Below are 16,934 nucleotides of genomic sequence, written 5' to 3' on the forward strand. Positions count from 1 at the left end.
CTGTATATTCTTGCCACCTCTTCTTAATATCTTCTGCTTCTGTTAGGTCCATACCATTTCTGTCCTTTATTGTGCCCATCTCTGCAATGAAATGTTCCCTTGGTATCTCTAATTTTCTAGTCTTTCCCATTCTATTGTTTTCCTCTATTTCTTTGCACTGATCACTGAGGAAGGCTTTCTTATCTCTCCTTGATATTCTTTGGAATTCTGCATTATCTTTCCTTTTCTCCTCTGCCCTTAGCTTCTCTTCTTTTCTCAGCTATTTGTAAGACCTCCTGAGACAACCATTTTGCCTTTTTGCATTTCGTTTTTTTGTTAAGCCTTATCAAAGCCAAAATTTTAGGCATTTAGGATATGAGGGTAAATCCTCAGGACAGATTCCATGACAGCATGCCTGCTGTTGCTTTTTACTGTGGAAATATATAACATGCTGTATCCTTCAGTGGCCATAGAGTTAGTCTCTGTTTGAAAATTTAATTGTTAACAGTTGTCAAGTAGCATAACTGGGTGGGAAGGACATGGCCTTTGGAATCTACATGATTGGATAAGTTACTTAACTTTTAGTTAAGCTTTTGTTGGAGATAATACCATCTGATCACAGGAGATTGTAACTATTACTGAGATTAAAGAGCCCAGTAAGTAAGTAAAGTCACTGAGTCGTGTCCGACTCTTTGTGACCCTGTGGACTGCAGCCCACCAGGCTCCTCAGTCCATGGGATTCTCCAGGCAAGGATACTGGAGTGAGTTGCCATTTCCTTCTCCAGGGGATCTTCCCGACCCAGGGATTGAACCCGGGTCTCCTGCATTGGAGGCAGATGCTTTAACCTCTGAGCCACCAGGGAAGCCCTAAAGAGCCCAGTAGTATGTAAGATATATACAAAGTATGCATGCCCACAAGTCACTTCAGTCCTATCTGACTCTTTGTGACCCTATGGACTGTCAAGTTCCCCTGTCCACTGGTGTTCTCCAGGCAAGAATACTGGAGTTGGTATCATACACTTGCTCCACAGGATTGAACCCAATCTGCATTGGCAGGCGGGTTCTTTACCAGTGAGCCACCTAAAGTATAGCAAATGCTATATACATTATGGTTAATATTATTTTCCATTTGCTAATAATAAATTTCAGTGAGGTAGATCCATGCATCTTTAAGTAATCCCATAAAATTTTAAATCTCTATGACATGTACCTAGGAACTTAACTCGTGTAAAAAGAAGATCTGAGTTCTCAACACAATCGGGATCTAAAAAAACGGTCTGACCAAAAAAAAAAAAAAAAAATTATAGGAAAGATGGAGCCATAAGAATTATTACCTAAATTGTAAGAGTGCCCAGAAAATTCCACTGTTTCTCCCAATAGTGTGCTCATCTGAATTTATTGTCAGGCAGTTTCCTTGTGCTGTCCAAAGTACTAAAATTCAAATCAAGAGTTTATCAAGGGAATGAAAGCATTTAGCTTTATATATTAAACATATAAACAATACTCTTAGACTCAGAAAATAGAAATCAAAATGCTTACCAGCAGCTGCAATTCCAATGAAAACAGAGGCTGTGTAGAAGGACCACGGGAAAGGCTGGATAAAAACGGCAATGTACATGCTAAAATATAACAGGTCAACGTATTACAGTCAAACAATACCTGAAACAGAATGTCAATTATGCCTTCTAGGAATCAGTTCTGAGGGATCTCTTCTTTCAAAATTCAAGCTGTAAAGGGCTTCTCCAGTGTTGGAAAAAAGAGGACGAATGTCATTTCTTAACTTACTATTTCAAATTTGTGAACTCAGACATTGAATGAAGGTTTGCAACTGGCCTTCGCCAAACACCTCAGCACACAGTGGGACTACAGTTCTGTATCCCAGAAAAAATTTAATTCCCGTTAATCTACTTAAGATTATTACTTGAGTTCTTTTCAAGCCTATAGAAAGGTTTTTGGATATTATATATATTAGTGGCAAAAGAAAAGCAAATATACACAAATCCCATCACTTTAAAACAATAGTACCACTAAGCATCAAGTAGAGAGCCAAACCTCTAAAATGCTACCTATAATCTATTCCAATCAAGTCAGCAAGTTCAAAGCACAAGTTTACTATGTGCTTGAAAGAAGCTGAAGGCATTCTAATTAAATGAAAGAAAACGGGATTACTTACCTGTAAAATAAACCACTAGCAAACATAGAGAGTTGAGGTCCTACAATGGCAACCACTGATGGTGTAATCAAATTTGAAGCAGAGAACACTCCATAAATAATTGCCATGCTGCACACATAACATACAAAAGGGAAAAAAAAAAAAACTCTTGAAACACTGTCTCAAAGCTCAATTTTTTTCAAATCTAATTAGAGTCTACAGTTTTGGGTTTTTTTGTAATAACCACTCATATTATTTGGTCAGAATTCATAACTACTTCCTTACACTGAATGTCACATTAAAGTTTTCACTTGTTCAAAATATTGAAGTCCTGTCAAATGAAAAGAATCAGTCTGCCTTGGACAATATGAATTTTAATGTACCAGTGAATTATTATAGCAGCTAACACAACTCCATGAAGAACATATTATTTTTTATGGAAAAGAGAGGTGAAATACAGAGGGGTCAAGCAACTTGTCAAAAGTACAGCTGGACAGCTAGTCAATGGTGGAACCAGAATCTCATCCCTGGGAATCTGATTCCAGAGGCCCTCATCAACCAGTCTGCCCTACAGATTTAGCTGACAACTCCTGGCAGTGGCATGAAATCTCACTGCTATAAATAGTCATGTAGCTATAACTTGTTTAAACCAGAATTTATTTAACTCTAAGTAATGGCTCACTCTTGAGAGTCCCCTGGACTGCAAGCGGATCCAACCAGTCCATCCTAAAGGAGATCAGTCCTGGGTGTCCATTGGTAGGACTGATGTTGAAGCTGAAACTCCAATATGTTGGCCACGTGATGCGAAGAGCTGACTCATTTGAAAAGACCCTGATGCTGGGAAAGATTCAGGGCAGGAAAAGGGGATGACAGAGGATGAGACGGTTGGATGGCATCACCGACTCAATGCACATGGGTTTGGGTGGACTCCGAGGAGTGGTGATGGACAGGGAGGCCTGGCATGCTGCACTTCAATTCAGTTCAGTTCAGTTGCTCAGTCATGTCCAACTCTTTGCAACCCCACAAATCGCAGCACACCAAGCCTCTCTGTCCATCATCGACTCCCAGAGTTCACTCAGACTTATGCCCATTGAGTTGGTGATGCCATCCAACCATCTCATGCTCTGTCGTCCCCTTCTCCTCCTCCGCCCAATCCCTCCCAGCATCAGGGTCTTTTCCAATGAGTCAACTCTTCACATGAGGTGGCCACAGTACTGGAGTTTCAGCTTTAGCATCCGTCCTTCCAATGAATAGCCAGGACTGATCTCCTTTAGGATGGACTGGTTGGATCTCCTTGCAGTCCAAGGGACTCTCAAGAGTCTTCTCCAACACCACAGTTCAAAAGCATCAATTCTTTGGTGCTCAGCTTTCTTCACAGTCCAACTCTCACATCCATACCTGACCACTGGAAAAAGCATAGCCTTGACTAGATGGACCTTTGTTGGCAAGGTAATATCTCTGCTTTTCAATATGCTATCTAGGTTGGGCATAACTTTTCTTCCAAGGAGTAAGCGTCTTTTAATTTCATGGCTGCAATCACCATCTGCAGTGATTTTGGAGCCTAAAAAAATAAAGTCTGACACTGTTTCCACTGTTTCCCTATCTATTTCCCATGAAGTGATGGGACCAGTTGCCAAGATCTTTGTTTTCTGAATGTTGAGCTTTAAGCCAACTTTTTCGCTCTCCTCTTTCACTTTCATCAAGAGGCTTTTTAGCTCCTCTTCACTTTCTGCCATAAGGGTGGTGTCATCTGCATATCCAAGGTTACTGATATTTCTCCCAGTAATCTTGATTTCAGCTTGTGCTTCTTCCAGTCCAGCATTTCTCATGATGTACTCTGCATGTAAGTTAAATAAACAGGGTGACAATACACAGCCTTGACGTACTCCTTTTCCTATTTGGAACCAGTCTTTTGTTCCATGTCCAGTTCTAACTGTTGCTTCCTGACCTGCACACAGATTTCTCAAGAGGTATTCCCATCTCTTTCAGAATTTTCCAGTTTATTGTGATCCACACAGTCAAAGGCTTTGGCAAGTCAATAAAGCAGAAATAGATGTTTTTCTGGAACTTTCTTGCTTTTTCGATGATTCAGCGGATGTTGGCAATTTGATCTCCGGTTCCTCTGGCCTTTTCTAAAACCAGCTTGAACATCTGGAAGTTCACAGTTCATGTACTACTGAAGCCTGGCTTGGAGAATTTTGTAGTGCTGTGGTTCATGGGGTCAAAAAGAGTCAGACACAACTGAGCAACTGAACTGAACTGAATGGTTCACTTGAACATTATTCAGCTACTGCAGACCTGGTCCCAGTATACATGTAGCAAAGTATGACTAAGACCATTTCAAAAGTTTATAAGCCACTATTTATAAATCCAAAGTAAATCATTCTTTAGCTTGTATGAATTTCTCAAATACCAATGGTTCTTTCACCTGTTCTTTACAATATATATATGAAGAAAACACATTAGTAAAAATTGTGATATTATTATTCAGTTCAGTTCAATCACTCCGTCATGTCTGACTCTTTGCGACCCCATGAATCGCAGCACGCCAGGCCTCCCTGTCCATCACCAACTCCCAGAGTTCACTCAGACTCACGTCCATCGAGTCCGTGATGCCATCCAGCCATCTCATCCTCGGTCGTCCCCTTCTCCTCCTGCCCCCATCCCTCCCAGCATCAGAGTCTTTTCCAATGAGTCAACCCTTCGCATGAGGTGGCCAAAGTACTGGAGTTTCAGCTTCAGCATCATTCCTTCCACAGAAATCCCAGGGCTAATCTCCTTCAGAATGGACTGGCTGGATCTCCTTGCAGTCCAAGGGACTCTCAAGAGTCTTCTCCAACACCACAGTTCAAAAGAATTCTTCGGCGCTCAGCCTTCTTCACAGACCAACTCTCACATCCATACATGACCACAGAAAAAACCATAGCCTTGACTAGACGGACCATAGTCGGCAAAGTAATGTCTCTGCTTTTCAATATACTATCTAGGTTGGTCATAACTTTTCTTCCAAGGAGTAAGCGTCTTTTAATTCCATGGCTGCAGTCACCATCTGCAGTGATTTTGGAGCCCCAAAAAAATAAAGTCTAACACTGTTTCCCCATCTATTCCCCATGAAGTGATGGGACCGGATGCCATGATCTTCGTTTTCTGAATGTTGAGCTTTAAGCCAACTTTTTCGCTCTCCTCTTTCACTTTCATCAAGAGGCTTTTTAGCTCCTCTTCACTTTCTGCCATAAGGGTGGTGTCATCTGCATATCCAAGGTTACTGATATTTCTCCCAGAAATCTTGATTCCAGCTTGTGTTTCTTCCAGTCCAGCGTTTCTCATGATGTACTCTGCATAGAAGTTAAATAAGCAGGGTGACAATATACAGCCTTGACGTACTCCTTTTCCTATTTGGAACCAGTCTGTTGCTCCATGTCCAGTTCTAACTGTTGCTTCCTGACCTGCATACAGATTTCTCAAGAGGCAGGTTAGGTGGTCTGGTATTCCCATCTCTTTCAGAATTTTCCACAGTTTATTGTGATCCACACAGTCAAAGGCTTTGGCATAAAGCAGAAACAGATGTTTTTCTGGAACTCTCTTGCTTTTTCCATGATCCAGCAGATGTTGGCAATTTGATCTCTGGTTCCTCTGCCTTTTCTAAAACCAGCTTGAACTCAGGGAGTTCATGCTTCACGTATTGCTGAAGCCTGGCTTGGAGAATTTCGAGCATTACTTTACTAGCATGTGAGAGTGCAAAAGAATGCTCAAACTACCGCACAATTGCACTCATCTAACATTTAACCATAGAGAAATTAAGAAATCTGTTTGTGTTTATATGCATGTATGAGTTACATTCCCAACTTCAATCACAATGTACTAGTGACCTATGAAGAGCTTTTCACTTCATTTTCTCCACCTGTAAAATTGCCACTAAACACCTTAAACACCTTAACTGAAATCTAAAAGCTCCTGATGACAGTATATTAATAATTATGAAATTAGAAAAACAAGAAGACCAACAAATATTTCAAGAGTCTTATAAAATATCCTCTGTTTAGCATTGGGAAGATGTAATTATGACAATACCTGAGTGCTTATTAAATGCCAGCCACTCTGCTAAGTGCTTTACACACATTAACCTGAGCAAGGAAACTGATCACATAGAAGCAATTTCCTAAAATACCACAGCAATTAAGTTTTGAACCTCGTATTTCAAACTCAGTGTCTAATTCTACTTGAAACCTAAACTCATCACCTTTATAACATTATGTTCCCCGAAACAGTCTAGATACAGAGAAGAAAAAACAATCCAATCACAGTATCTTATGTTGTCTGTGACTCTGAACTTTTAAGCAATTTCTAGGACATACAAAGTAGAACCAATCATACAGTACGATACCTGGTATATCCACTGCCATGAAAATCTGTACTATTTAGGCTCCTGATGACAGTTTGCTGTGTAGAAAATAAAACTAATCAATGAAAACGTTTTGTAATCTCCCTCCCCCTCAGAAAATCTGTCTCCAAGTAGTGAGAATAAAGTAAAAATTCAAGATGCTGGATACTTAATACAGAAATCCCAACAGGAGAGAAGGGAAAGGAGTACAGAATGGAAAGCAAACCAAAGGCGGGCAGGTCAGGTGGGGAGGGCTGAAGACCATCTATAACTAGGCTTTACGTTTATTCCCTTAACTGTCCAAGTACTAATATAGTCCTTAATACAGATAACAAAAATGAATAGGTCAATATATAAACCCCAAATCAGATCAGAGAAATAAACGACCCCCCTAAGAGATGAAATCAAATCTTATCATGGAAAGCGAGGAAGTGTTAGGTGACAAAATAAAAGGTGAAACTTTAGCGTACTATTAGACATAATCATTTTTGGAATGCATTATGACAAACACTGCAAAGGAGGGAGAACAAAGTCCAACTCACCGCTACATTTCCACAAGTTTGAAAGGCGGTGAAGATAAACATAAAGGCAATTCCTAAAATAATGATGTTGAAAAGCTTTTTAGATTCCGGGGACATTTTGGCTCAACTCTGCTGGAGGTCAGCAGTACCCCAGGGCAGTCAGTCAGCTCTCCTCCAGGTGAACCCACTGCAATCCTGGGAGAAGAAATGAGATGGTGAGAGGAGGCAGATCCAGGAGCAGGGCAGCCAAGCTGTCAACTTCCAGGTCGGAGTAGAATCCGGGGCTTAGGGTGAAGTTCTCCCCACAGGCTTAGCTAGGACCTTCCTAACACACGATTCGAGTAGGGAAGGACCCAACACCTTGAGAAGAGGAAAGAACGTTGCTGCTCCAAGTTGAGGAGCCAAGAGAGAATCAGGAGTCAAGGGCGAGATGTAGCAGCCGGCACGGCCCCGCCGCCTTGCCCTGACTCACCTCAGGTCAGGCGACTCGGTCACCTGACCGCAGCCGAGACGCCGGCCGCTAGGCTCGCTGGGAATTGTAGTCCAGGGCGGCCGGGGAAGCGCAAGCTCGCGGCTAGGGCTCCCGCATCCACTCGGAGGGAGCAGGGAGGACCTCGAGGGCTCCGGAAAGGCGGAGGCTAAAATGTGGAACCCAGCGAAGGAGTCAGGAATTGAGGAAGGAAGCCTGGAGGCCGCGAAGCCGGTCTGAGGAGACGGAAACACAGAGGGGCAAGGTGAAGGAATACCCCTTAACGGAGAAGGCGAAGGTTCCAGCAGCAAAACTGAGAGATTAGAAACTGGCACGAAAAGAAGGCGGAGCCCAGCAGGGGAGCCCCTCCCTTTCCTCCTGTCACAACGGGCCTCGCAGCCGGAAGGAGCGTTTCGCGGGCTTTCCAACTGTCGGCCAATCCCGCTCCCCCTCCCAGCAGCAGTGACTCCGCGCTTTTCGACCCGCCCGCCGACTCTGCGCAAGCGCGCCGGACAGGGGCGGGGCGCGTGGCAGGGACGTTGAGGGGCGGGGTGAGATGAGCCAATCAGAAGATTCATTTCCGGGTGGCGCGGGCGCCATTTTGTGAGGAGGGATATAAACGGGCGCTGCAGCCGCTGCCGGCCCAGTTGCTTCTCTGGTGGAGTCGGTTGGGCCCTTCTCTTGTAGACGTTTCCAGTTCGGCCTTTCCAAACGTTTCCACGCGGAAACCAACCGCCAGGAAAGAGGCGCGGCGTCGAGCCGAGCTAACCTGAGGAAACCGCTGCCGCTGCAGCCGAGCTCGCGGGCCCGCCGGGGCGTTAGTTCGTCGGCGCGCAGCCCCGGCCCGACTCTCCAGAGCCATGAGTTACGGTCGCCCGCCTCCCGATGTGGAGGGCATGACCTCCCTCAAGGTGGATAACCTAACCTACCGCACCTCGCCCGACACCCTGAGGCGCGTGTTCGAGAAGTACGGGCGCGTCGGCGATGTGTACATCCCGCGGGACCGCTACACCAAGGAGTCCCGCGGCTTCGCCTTCGTCCGCTTCCACGACAAGCGCGACGCCGAGGACGCCATGGATGCCATGGACGGAGCCGTACTGGACGGCCGCGAGCTGCGGGTGCAAATGGCGCGCTACGGCCGCCCCCCGGATTCGCACCATAGCCGCCGGGGCCCCCCGCCCCGCAGGTACGGGGGCGGCGGCTACGGACGTCGGAGCCGCAGGTAAGCACGCGGGCGTCGCGGCCGGGGCTCCGGGAGGGCCTGGCTGACTCACAAAGGCCTACGGGGACACGTGGTGGCGGTCGGGCCGAGTCGGCGGGGCGCGGGAGGGCGGGGACCCGGGCTCGCGACCAGGGAAATGGCGTCTGGCGGCGAGATAATGGCGGCCTGGGCGGGCGGGAGCACGCGGGCGGGGCCGCCGAACCCTGACGCGCCGCTGTCCCTGTCCGCAGCCCTAGGCGGCGTCGCCGCAGCAGATCCCGGAGTCGGAGCCGGTCCAGGTCCCGGAGTCGATCTCGCTACAGCCGCTCCAAGTCCCGGTCCCGCACTCGCTCAAGATCGCGATCCACCTCCAAGTCCAGATCGGCGCGAAGATCCAAGTCCAAGTCCTCGTCGGTCTCCAGATCTCGCTCGCGGTCCAGATCCAGGTCTAGGTCCAGGAGTCCTCCACCCGTGTCCAAGAGGGAATCCAAGTCCAGGTCGCGATCCAAGAGTCCTCCCAAGTCTCCGGAAGAGGAAGGAGCGGTGTCCTCTTAAGCAAATGGTAAGGTTCGTGCGACTCCGAGACTTCACGGCCCGAATTCAGAAATGGGGTTTGGAGTAGTTGTTTTGTTCCGTATTAACATAAAATTGGCTCCTGATGTTAGGAGTACTGCTCTGAGCTAACTCGGCTTTGGGAGTTATACTGAAGAGGGGTCTGCAGAAAGGATGTGTATAAAGCTTAGATAATGGCTGTTTCATGAACTGTTTTGAGACCTATTAATGAAAATGACTATTTCTTGCTGTTTTTATCCAACGTCTGCATTTTCCCCTTTAAAGCTGCGGTCTCCTGTTTGATAAAAGAATATTGGCCAGTATTGCAGATTTTAACTGATTTGGCTGATCCTCCAGGGACCAGTTTCTGTGGGCGTGTATTGGAGCAGGTTTGTCTTTAAATGTTAAAGATGCACTATCCTCTTAGAGAAAACAATCAGTTCAACTATTGTTGTACTGACTGGGACTTCATATTTTAATGGATGTGGCAAACGAATTGTGAAAAAGAAGCAATGAACTTTTGGAATCAAAAGTTTACAGGTATTGATTGCACTGGGTGGGGAAAGGATAGTGTGTCTTTAACTCTCAAATTGTTTGGTCCTATTTTTTAAAAGGAAAGGGCCCTAAGTAGCTCAGATGTTAAAGCATTCTAAAATGCCAGTGGTTTCATTTGAAAACTAAAAACTTAAAATATACTGACTAATTGTTTTGTTTGGATACAGCCCAACCCTCCCCCCTCCTTTTTTTTTTTTTTCTACTTTTTTATCCCCCCTTACCATTTTTCACCTTGGTCATTTGGCCAAGAATACATAACATAAACACACACTTTTAGTGCTGATGGTAACCTTTGTGAAAGTTTCCTAATTGGGCCTTAAAAAAAATGGATAATGGCTGGTTGGAACCTTTCTGTAACCTACTGGTTTCACCAGATCCTTAGTAAGTACTGAAATTGAAACCATGTGCACTTTTGGTGATTTTGTTAATGGAAGGTAAACTGAGCTTGTTTCTTTTCAAACCTAGATGTGTCGACAAGCAACATAAAGAAGGACTTGGGGGAAAGGACCACTTACCTGGTAGCACTCAGTCCATCAGAAGAGTCCTTGGAACAAGCAACTGGCTATTGAAAAGGTTATTTTGTAACATTTTGTCTAACTTTTTACTTGTTTTAAGCTTTGCCTCAGGTGGCAAACTCATTTTATGTGCCATTTTTTTTGCTGTTATTCAAATTTCTTGTAATTTAGTAAGGTGAACGACTTCAGATTTCATTATTGACTTGGATATTTGAGGTAAATTTTCCTTTTTGTTTATATAGTGCTGACTTTTTTTGTTTGGAATTAAACAGATTGGTAACCTAATTTGTGGCCTCCTGACTTTTAAGGAAACGTGTGCAGCCATTACACACAGCCTAAAGCTGTCAAGAGATTGACTCAACATTGCCTTCCTACCTTAAAATTAAAAACCTACAAAAGTTGGTGTAAATTTATTTGTATATGTTATTTACCTTCAGGTCTAAATGGTAAACAGAACCCAAATTTGTATAAAGACTTTTCAGGTGAAAAGACTTGATTTTTATTTTTTTTTTTGGGAAGGATTGTTTACCAAACACAATTCTAATCTCTTCTCTTATGTATTTTTGTGCACTAGGCGCAGTTGTGTAGCAGTTGAGTAATGCTGGTTAGCTGTTAAGGTGGCGTGTTGCAGTGCAGAGTGCTTGGCTGTTTCCTGTTTTCTCCTGATTGCTCCTGTGTAAAGATGCCTTGTCGTGCAGAAACAAATGGCTGTCCAGTTTATTAAAATGCCTGACAACTGCACTTCCAGTCACCCGGGCCTTGCATATAAATAATGGAGCATACAGTGAGCACATCTAGCGATGATAAATACACCTTTTTTTTTTTTCCTCTTCCCCCCAAAATGGTAAATCTGATCATCTTCATGTACGAACTTAAAATATGGAAAATGTTAAGGAAGCAAACAAATGGTTTGTAATTTTGTAAGTACTTATAACATGGTGTATCTTTTTGCTCATGAATATTCTGTACTATAGCCATTGTTTCTGTAGTTTAATTAAAACGTTTTCTTGGTGTTAGCTTTTCTCAGAATATGTGTTGATCTTTTTTCCCCTCATTTATTTGAAAGACCTGTGCAATTATCTTGTGAATGTTACTGACTGTATAGAATGAAAGTGAATGTTTGGTAGTTGATTCCCACCCCCCCCCCCCAAGTTAAAAAGTGGAAATGCCAGGTCAGCACCTACTCTCCTCAATGCTCTAAGGTAGCACTTTGTTAAAAGTTGAATAACCCCCTTCTTATAACCTAATTTATGCCCTATTTTAATAATTTAGGAACAATCCAGGTCCTTTTTATTATAGTTATAATTTTTTGTCTTAATGGTTATGTGACCCATCAGTGTAAAGCCAGCAGATCTGACCATCTTCAAACCCACTGTACTCAAGAAGCTGAAGTGGTCTGAGTCACATAGTTGGCTTGCCAGGTTTCTAAGCAGTATTGACATTGTCCCGAAACAGTTTTTAGGTGTAATTCAGATTGTCCTTTGCAAAGGAGATGACCAGCATTTCAACAGTATGTCTTCCTGGAAGGGCAGATTCTGCTATATCTTCTTTGTCTGCACCAAAAGACTCCAGAGGAATATGGACACATTTCATGTCCCACTTGTAGAGCAGCGCTTCAAGTGACCAGTCAGCACTGAAAAAAATAAATTACTTTTAAAAAACCAAGCTTTTCTTGTTTTACTTTAGATGTGTTCTCATTTTATCCTTAAGTTAGACACTGAGTAGTAAGGCTTGCATTAACTTTAATAAAACTGGGAGTAAACCAGGATTCAGGCTTACCTTCTTACCTGGTAAGTAGACCACAATTTCACTTTGGGGTTCTTCTGCATCAAAAAGTAAACTGTAGTTAGAATGTCCTCAAAGTCTGGGAAGAAAAGACTTCTTAATAGACTTAATTTCATTGTATCTGTGGTTAAATTGACTTGAGAAGAAAAAAAGATTTACCTTCTGGTTCAAAGAATACATCAGATGCAAGAATAATGTCTTGTGGTGGTAGAGCCAGAAGATCCCGAGATACATGACCCCAGGTGAGTCCTACAACATGGACTTGAGGCAGATTATTCATTTGGCAGCTTTGCCGACAGATTTCTAGGCAGTGAGGCAACTCTGAACTGTCTGACAGTGTAACTTCAGCACCACATTTTGCAGCCACAATTCCTGGAAGGCTCACTCCAGCACCAATCTAATAAGTTATAAAGGTTTTGCTTAGAACTGCAACAAGTTGTGGATCTTGGCAAATGATTTCTCATTTCATGCTTGCGCTGGTCTGTGTGTAAATTTGAATTTTCCATGTCTATAAAACACCATTCAACACTGCTTTACTTCCTTTAAACTTAATGACAGTTCTAACTGGGTCAAAAGAGTTGGTCTATTTCACCATTTTAAAGGGCCCTCAACTGCAACTACAGGTTTGAACTGGGAGGTTCTGTAACTAGGACTCTGCAGTCCAGTTTCTTGAGTCGGGATGTGGCAACAACCACCTGTTTTACGTGGATTTTGAGTTTTGTGGAGGGTGGGTGCTTCAATCACTGAGCTGTTTGAGGATCAACCATTTCCAAATGGGACCATATCTTGAGCAGTTCCATTGTTTAGGATGTCCAGGGCATTATAGCACTACAGTGACCTTCAGTCACTTTAGTTCTCATGATCTATAAGGAGCTCCTAATTATACCAGGTCTCTAGAAGCTCAGTGGGTGACTTGAATGTACAACCAGCCATTAAGTTACTACCAATTTTAAGTAACATTGCTAAAGTCTGACAGGTCTACAGCATGACTTTACTTGAGGGGATTTTTCCAGTTGGGTCTTTAGAGCAGCAAAGAACTTAAACATACTTTGCATAATACCAAGAAGTCCCTTCGTAAACATTACTATTGCTATGGATTGAAACATACTTCCTGTTCAAGGATCAGCACTCAGATTCCCAACCTTTTTTGAGTAGCTAAAAACCGTCACTACTTTGAGCCCGAATTATGCACCAAATGCCTTCATTTCATTTACATGCTTTTGCAAAAGATAAGTGTCCTTAAGCTTCTGATTTGTCTTCAGCCTTTGGGTTTAAGCATAGTACCATTTCTGCAAATGACTTAAGTTTACTTCTGTAAGCCTTCAGCAGTCTTAAGCCAGGTGGAGCAGTGAGAAAGCACTGGATACATTTTAAAACTAATCTCAAGATTTCCAAAGATGAAAGCGGTTTTTCAAGAAAGGCTGCAGTGGTATAGTAGAGCCTGGATGACCCTGTTGGGACACCCTAGAAAGATGGCCTCAAAGACTGCTTCCACGCCAAGATTCCTTAAGATTAGTCAATGGTTTTCACTTACACTTTAAAAAGTGTTTTTAACTCACCTGCCATGGAGACTGGCCACATCATCCCTGACTTAAAAATATCTAACAAAACCCAATAACCAGCATACAGACTTATAATCTAGGATTTTTGCAAACCTCAAGGGCACTTTTACCTCTAAGACAGCCTTGCCTGGCAGAGATCCTCTGTGAAACCACAAGTACTGGGCCAGGACCACAGCACAGGGCCAAACATACATTCCATATTGAAGATGCAGGACCTGAAAAGAAATTTTTTTGTATCCCATAAATAACAACATAAACAACATGCTGGAAGTCAGAATATTTATACAACAATTACTGAGTGCCTGGCACTGGCATCCATTACAAAAATGACAATTCTTTGTTCTCTAGTTTACCTCCTATGGGTGGGTAAGTGAAGTGAAAGTCACTCAGTCATGTCTGACTCTGCGACCCCTGGACTATAGTCCATAGAATTGTCCAGGCCAGAATACTGGAGTGGGTAGCCTTTCCCTTCTCCAGGGGATCTTCCCAACACAGGCCTCCCACATTGTAGGCAGATTCTTTACCAGCTGAGCCACAAGGGAAGCCCAAGAATATTGGAGTAGGTAGCCTATCCCTTCTCCAGTGGATCTTCCCGACCCAGGAATTGAACCAGGGTCTCCACTGAAGCGACTTAGCAGCAGCAGCAACTCCTGCATTGCAGGTGGATTCTTTTACCAACTGAGCCATCAGAGAAGCTCCTTGCGTGAGGGAGAGGGAATATAAAACTATAATACAATGTGATAAGCACTTTTTTTCCTTTTTGTGATAAGCATTCTTTTACTCAACTAGAATTTATCCAGGGCCTGAGTGGCTTGTGGCTTAGTGGCTATTTTAGGCTAAGGATGTAACTCATGGAATATGTGTGTATATATATATGTATGTATGTATGTGTGTGTGTGTGTGTATCTTACTGTGGAGAGACAACAAGCAAATATTTTCAGTAACAATGCTACCAGCACAGTGTAACAGGGTGATGTGAGAGTAATGGGGGTGGGCAGTGACCACAAAGTGGTTGCTCAAGATAGGGAGAGGATGATTCAGGCAAAGGCCAAGGCCTCTCCCAGGGCCCTCTCCCTGGCAGTGTGGGCCTGAGGGCTGGTGGCAGGGTTGCATAGTACAAGCATAGGTCAGAGGGGAAGCAAAGACCAGACTTGTGGTGTCTTGTAGGCCACGAAAAGTTTAGCTTTTTATTTAAGTGCAGTGAGAAGATACTGGAGGGTTTTAAGCTAGGCATAACCTGGTAATGGGGTAATGGGCTTCCCTGGTGGCTCAGGTGGTAAAGAAGCCACCTGCAATGCAGAAGGCCAGGCTTTGATCCCTGGGTTGGGAAGATCCCCTGGAGAAGGAAATGGTTACCTACTCCAGTACTCTTGCTGGGAAATCGCCTGGACAGAGGAAGCTGGTGGCTACAGCCCATGGGGTCACAAAGAGACAAAACTGAGCAACAGCACAAGCAGGAACATGCTAACGCTAAGGAGGAACAGGGTGGTTCTAGGATGGCATCTCAGATGAGGTCTGAGTAGAGCTGTCCTGGAGTTAGGAAGGCAGGCAACTTGTAAAGCCTTTGGGGAGGCACTGAATCATGAGGATGGTATTTAGGGAGGCAAGGTAACAGCTCACAACTCTGGAATAAGCCTGCCTGAGTTCAAACTTGAGAAAGGTAATTTATCAATACTAGCTGTGTGACCTCACTCAAGTTATTTAACCTGTGCTTCAGTTTCCTCAACTGCAAAACACTATCTTCATAGAATGTCAGGAAAATTCAATGAAAACTAGTCAGTACAAAGTATACAAAGTTAGTGACTGTTAAACTGCAAAACTGCAAGTCTGTTTCGTAAAGGGTGCCCCTGCCAGGGTGATAGGCTGAAAAGGTAAAAATATCAAAGGTGAAGGAACTGAAGGTATGAACATAATCATTCAATACACTCAAAAAAAATATTAGTGTCTAGGCTGCACTTGCCCACTGAAATGGCCCACTCTTGTCTGTGGAGTGTGTTTCTAAATAAATACACTTCTTACCTAAAAAAATATACTAGGTGTGAATAAAACAAAAATGCCTGCCCTGGTGGATTTTACCCTGGAGTACAATGAAGGAGTTCTGATCTCAAGTGTGAGTTATCCAGATTTAGGTAATTAAAGAAAAAAGACATATCTTCAACAATACCCCATTACAACATTTTTTTAAAATTAAAGATGTATCTTTTCACAGGGTGTATCTTCACGCACTTCCTAAATCTGGGAAGAAATCCAAAGGAGAATTTTAACACGAAGGCTTTTAGAGACTGCCAGAAACGGATCCCACACCAGCCTTCAACTCTTAACCTGTTTCTCATATTCAAAACCGTTACTGCCAATGTCTACCCCACCAGCTGCTGTTAAAATCAAATGAAAAGCTGCAACGTGAAAATGCTTTGAAAAATCGGACGCATAAGAAATATATAATTGCTATTGAGAATTTGGGGGCAGCCATGAGCTGAAAGGAAGCAAGGCCAAGCCCCAGAAACTTTATTTGATCAATGAGTGTTGGAATCCCCTGTCCCAGATAAACCTCAGTTAACACGCCCTTCAACAAGATTTAAAAAATTAGGTGTCAAGAATGTCACTTTCCCAGCAATAAGTATTAGGTATGGAGAGGTTCCCCTTCTCGACATTTAATCTGCCAAAAGGCTTCATACCAAACTGTTTGGCTCTGCGGGTTCACCCGAAGGCTGAATGAAAAAGCCCCTGACCCCCTCCCCTATACCCGTCCCTACCGCCCCAAGGCGATTCCCGCCGGGTGCCTTGGCACGCACCTGCGGGACGCACACCTCCAGTATGGCGCCCCCCTCATCTCCCAGACCCGGCCCCTCCGAGAACCGAAAGCGCTGGGCCCGGACCACTTGCCCTCGGAGGCCACCTTCGTCCGAAGAGGAGTCGGTGGCCTCCGTGCGGGCTGGGAGCAGGGGAGGGCGCCGGGCCGCCAGGCTGCCAAGCTGCACGCGCGAGGACCCCCGGGTCGGCTCAGGCCTTCTCCCCGTAGCACGTCAGGTCGCTAACTACCCGACAGCAAGCGGGGGAAGCACCCCTCGAGCGACGAAACGACCACGCGGCGAGAACAGACCCCCACACCAGGCAAACGAGACACTGAGAACAGGTGGAGCGGGCGGCTAGCCGGCCGGAAGAGAGCCAAAAAAGACACCGAGGGCGGCCGGAAGTGACCAACCGGAAGCGGGCGCGGGAGAGGCGGGGCCGCAACGAAGAGTTAGCTCGACTGGGCTGACCT

General features: G+C 44.3%; 3 protein-coding genes across 5 annotated transcripts in view; 1 reads left to right on the plus strand and 2 right to left on the minus strand.

Moving 5' to 3' along the window:
* Positions 1 to 7,572, minus strand: part of MFSD11 (major facilitator superfamily domain containing 11) — a 29,102-nt gene extending 21,530 nt beyond the window's left edge. Inside the window, exons 1-6 of one of the 3 annotated variants that reach the window (XM_052658116.1) lie at positions 7,506 to 7,572; positions 7,055 to 7,228; positions 6,516 to 6,571; positions 2,153 to 2,260; positions 1,519 to 1,598; positions 1,314 to 1,410 (exon numbers count right to left, since the gene is read on the minus strand). In XM_052658116.1, coding sequence (XP_052514076.1) covers positions 1,314 to 1,410; positions 1,519 to 1,598; positions 2,153 to 2,260; positions 6,516 to 6,571; positions 7,055 to 7,150 — 437 coding nt within the window. In that variant the 5' untranslated portion in view covers positions 7,151 to 7,228; positions 7,506 to 7,572. Of the gene's footprint in view, positions 1 to 1,313; positions 1,411 to 1,518; positions 1,599 to 2,152; positions 2,261 to 6,515; positions 6,572 to 7,054; positions 7,478 to 7,505 lie in introns of those variants that run through there. The other 2 variants (XM_052658115.1, XR_008201029.1) reach the window with 2 other exon arrangements.
* Positions 7,573 to 7,583: 11 nt separating this feature from the next.
* Positions 7,584 to 11,346, plus strand: SRSF2 (serine and arginine rich splicing factor 2). Its single transcript, XM_052658120.1, has 3 exons — positions 7,584 to 8,724; positions 8,955 to 9,265; positions 10,276 to 11,346. The coding sequence occupies exons 1-2, from the start codon at positions 8,363 to 8,365 to the stop codon at positions 9,256 to 9,258; spliced, it is 666 nt and encodes a 221-aa protein (XP_052514080.1). The 5' UTR covers positions 7,584 to 8,362; the 3' UTR covers positions 9,259 to 9,265; positions 10,276 to 11,346.
* Positions 11,347 to 11,601: 255 nt separating this feature from the next.
* METTL23 (methyltransferase like 23) lies at positions 11,602 to 16,833 on the minus strand. Its single transcript, XM_052658121.1, has 5 exons — positions 16,465 to 16,833; positions 13,783 to 13,887; positions 12,270 to 12,507; positions 12,105 to 12,189; positions 11,602 to 11,958 (listed from the first exon to the last, which is right to left on the minus strand). The coding sequence occupies exons 2-5, from the start codon at positions 13,864 to 13,866 to the stop codon at positions 11,784 to 11,786; spliced, it is 582 nt and encodes a 193-aa protein (XP_052514081.1). The 5' UTR covers positions 13,867 to 13,887; positions 16,465 to 16,833; the 3' UTR covers positions 11,602 to 11,783.
* Between the last annotated feature and the right edge of the window lie 101 nt (positions 16,834 to 16,934).

This window comes from Budorcas taxicolor, chromosome 19, assembly GCF_023091745.1.
Source record: "Budorcas taxicolor isolate Tak-1 chromosome 19, Takin1.1, whole genome shotgun sequence".
NCBI classification, from domain to species: Eukaryota; Metazoa; Chordata; class Mammalia; order Artiodactyla; family Bovidae; genus Budorcas; species Budorcas taxicolor.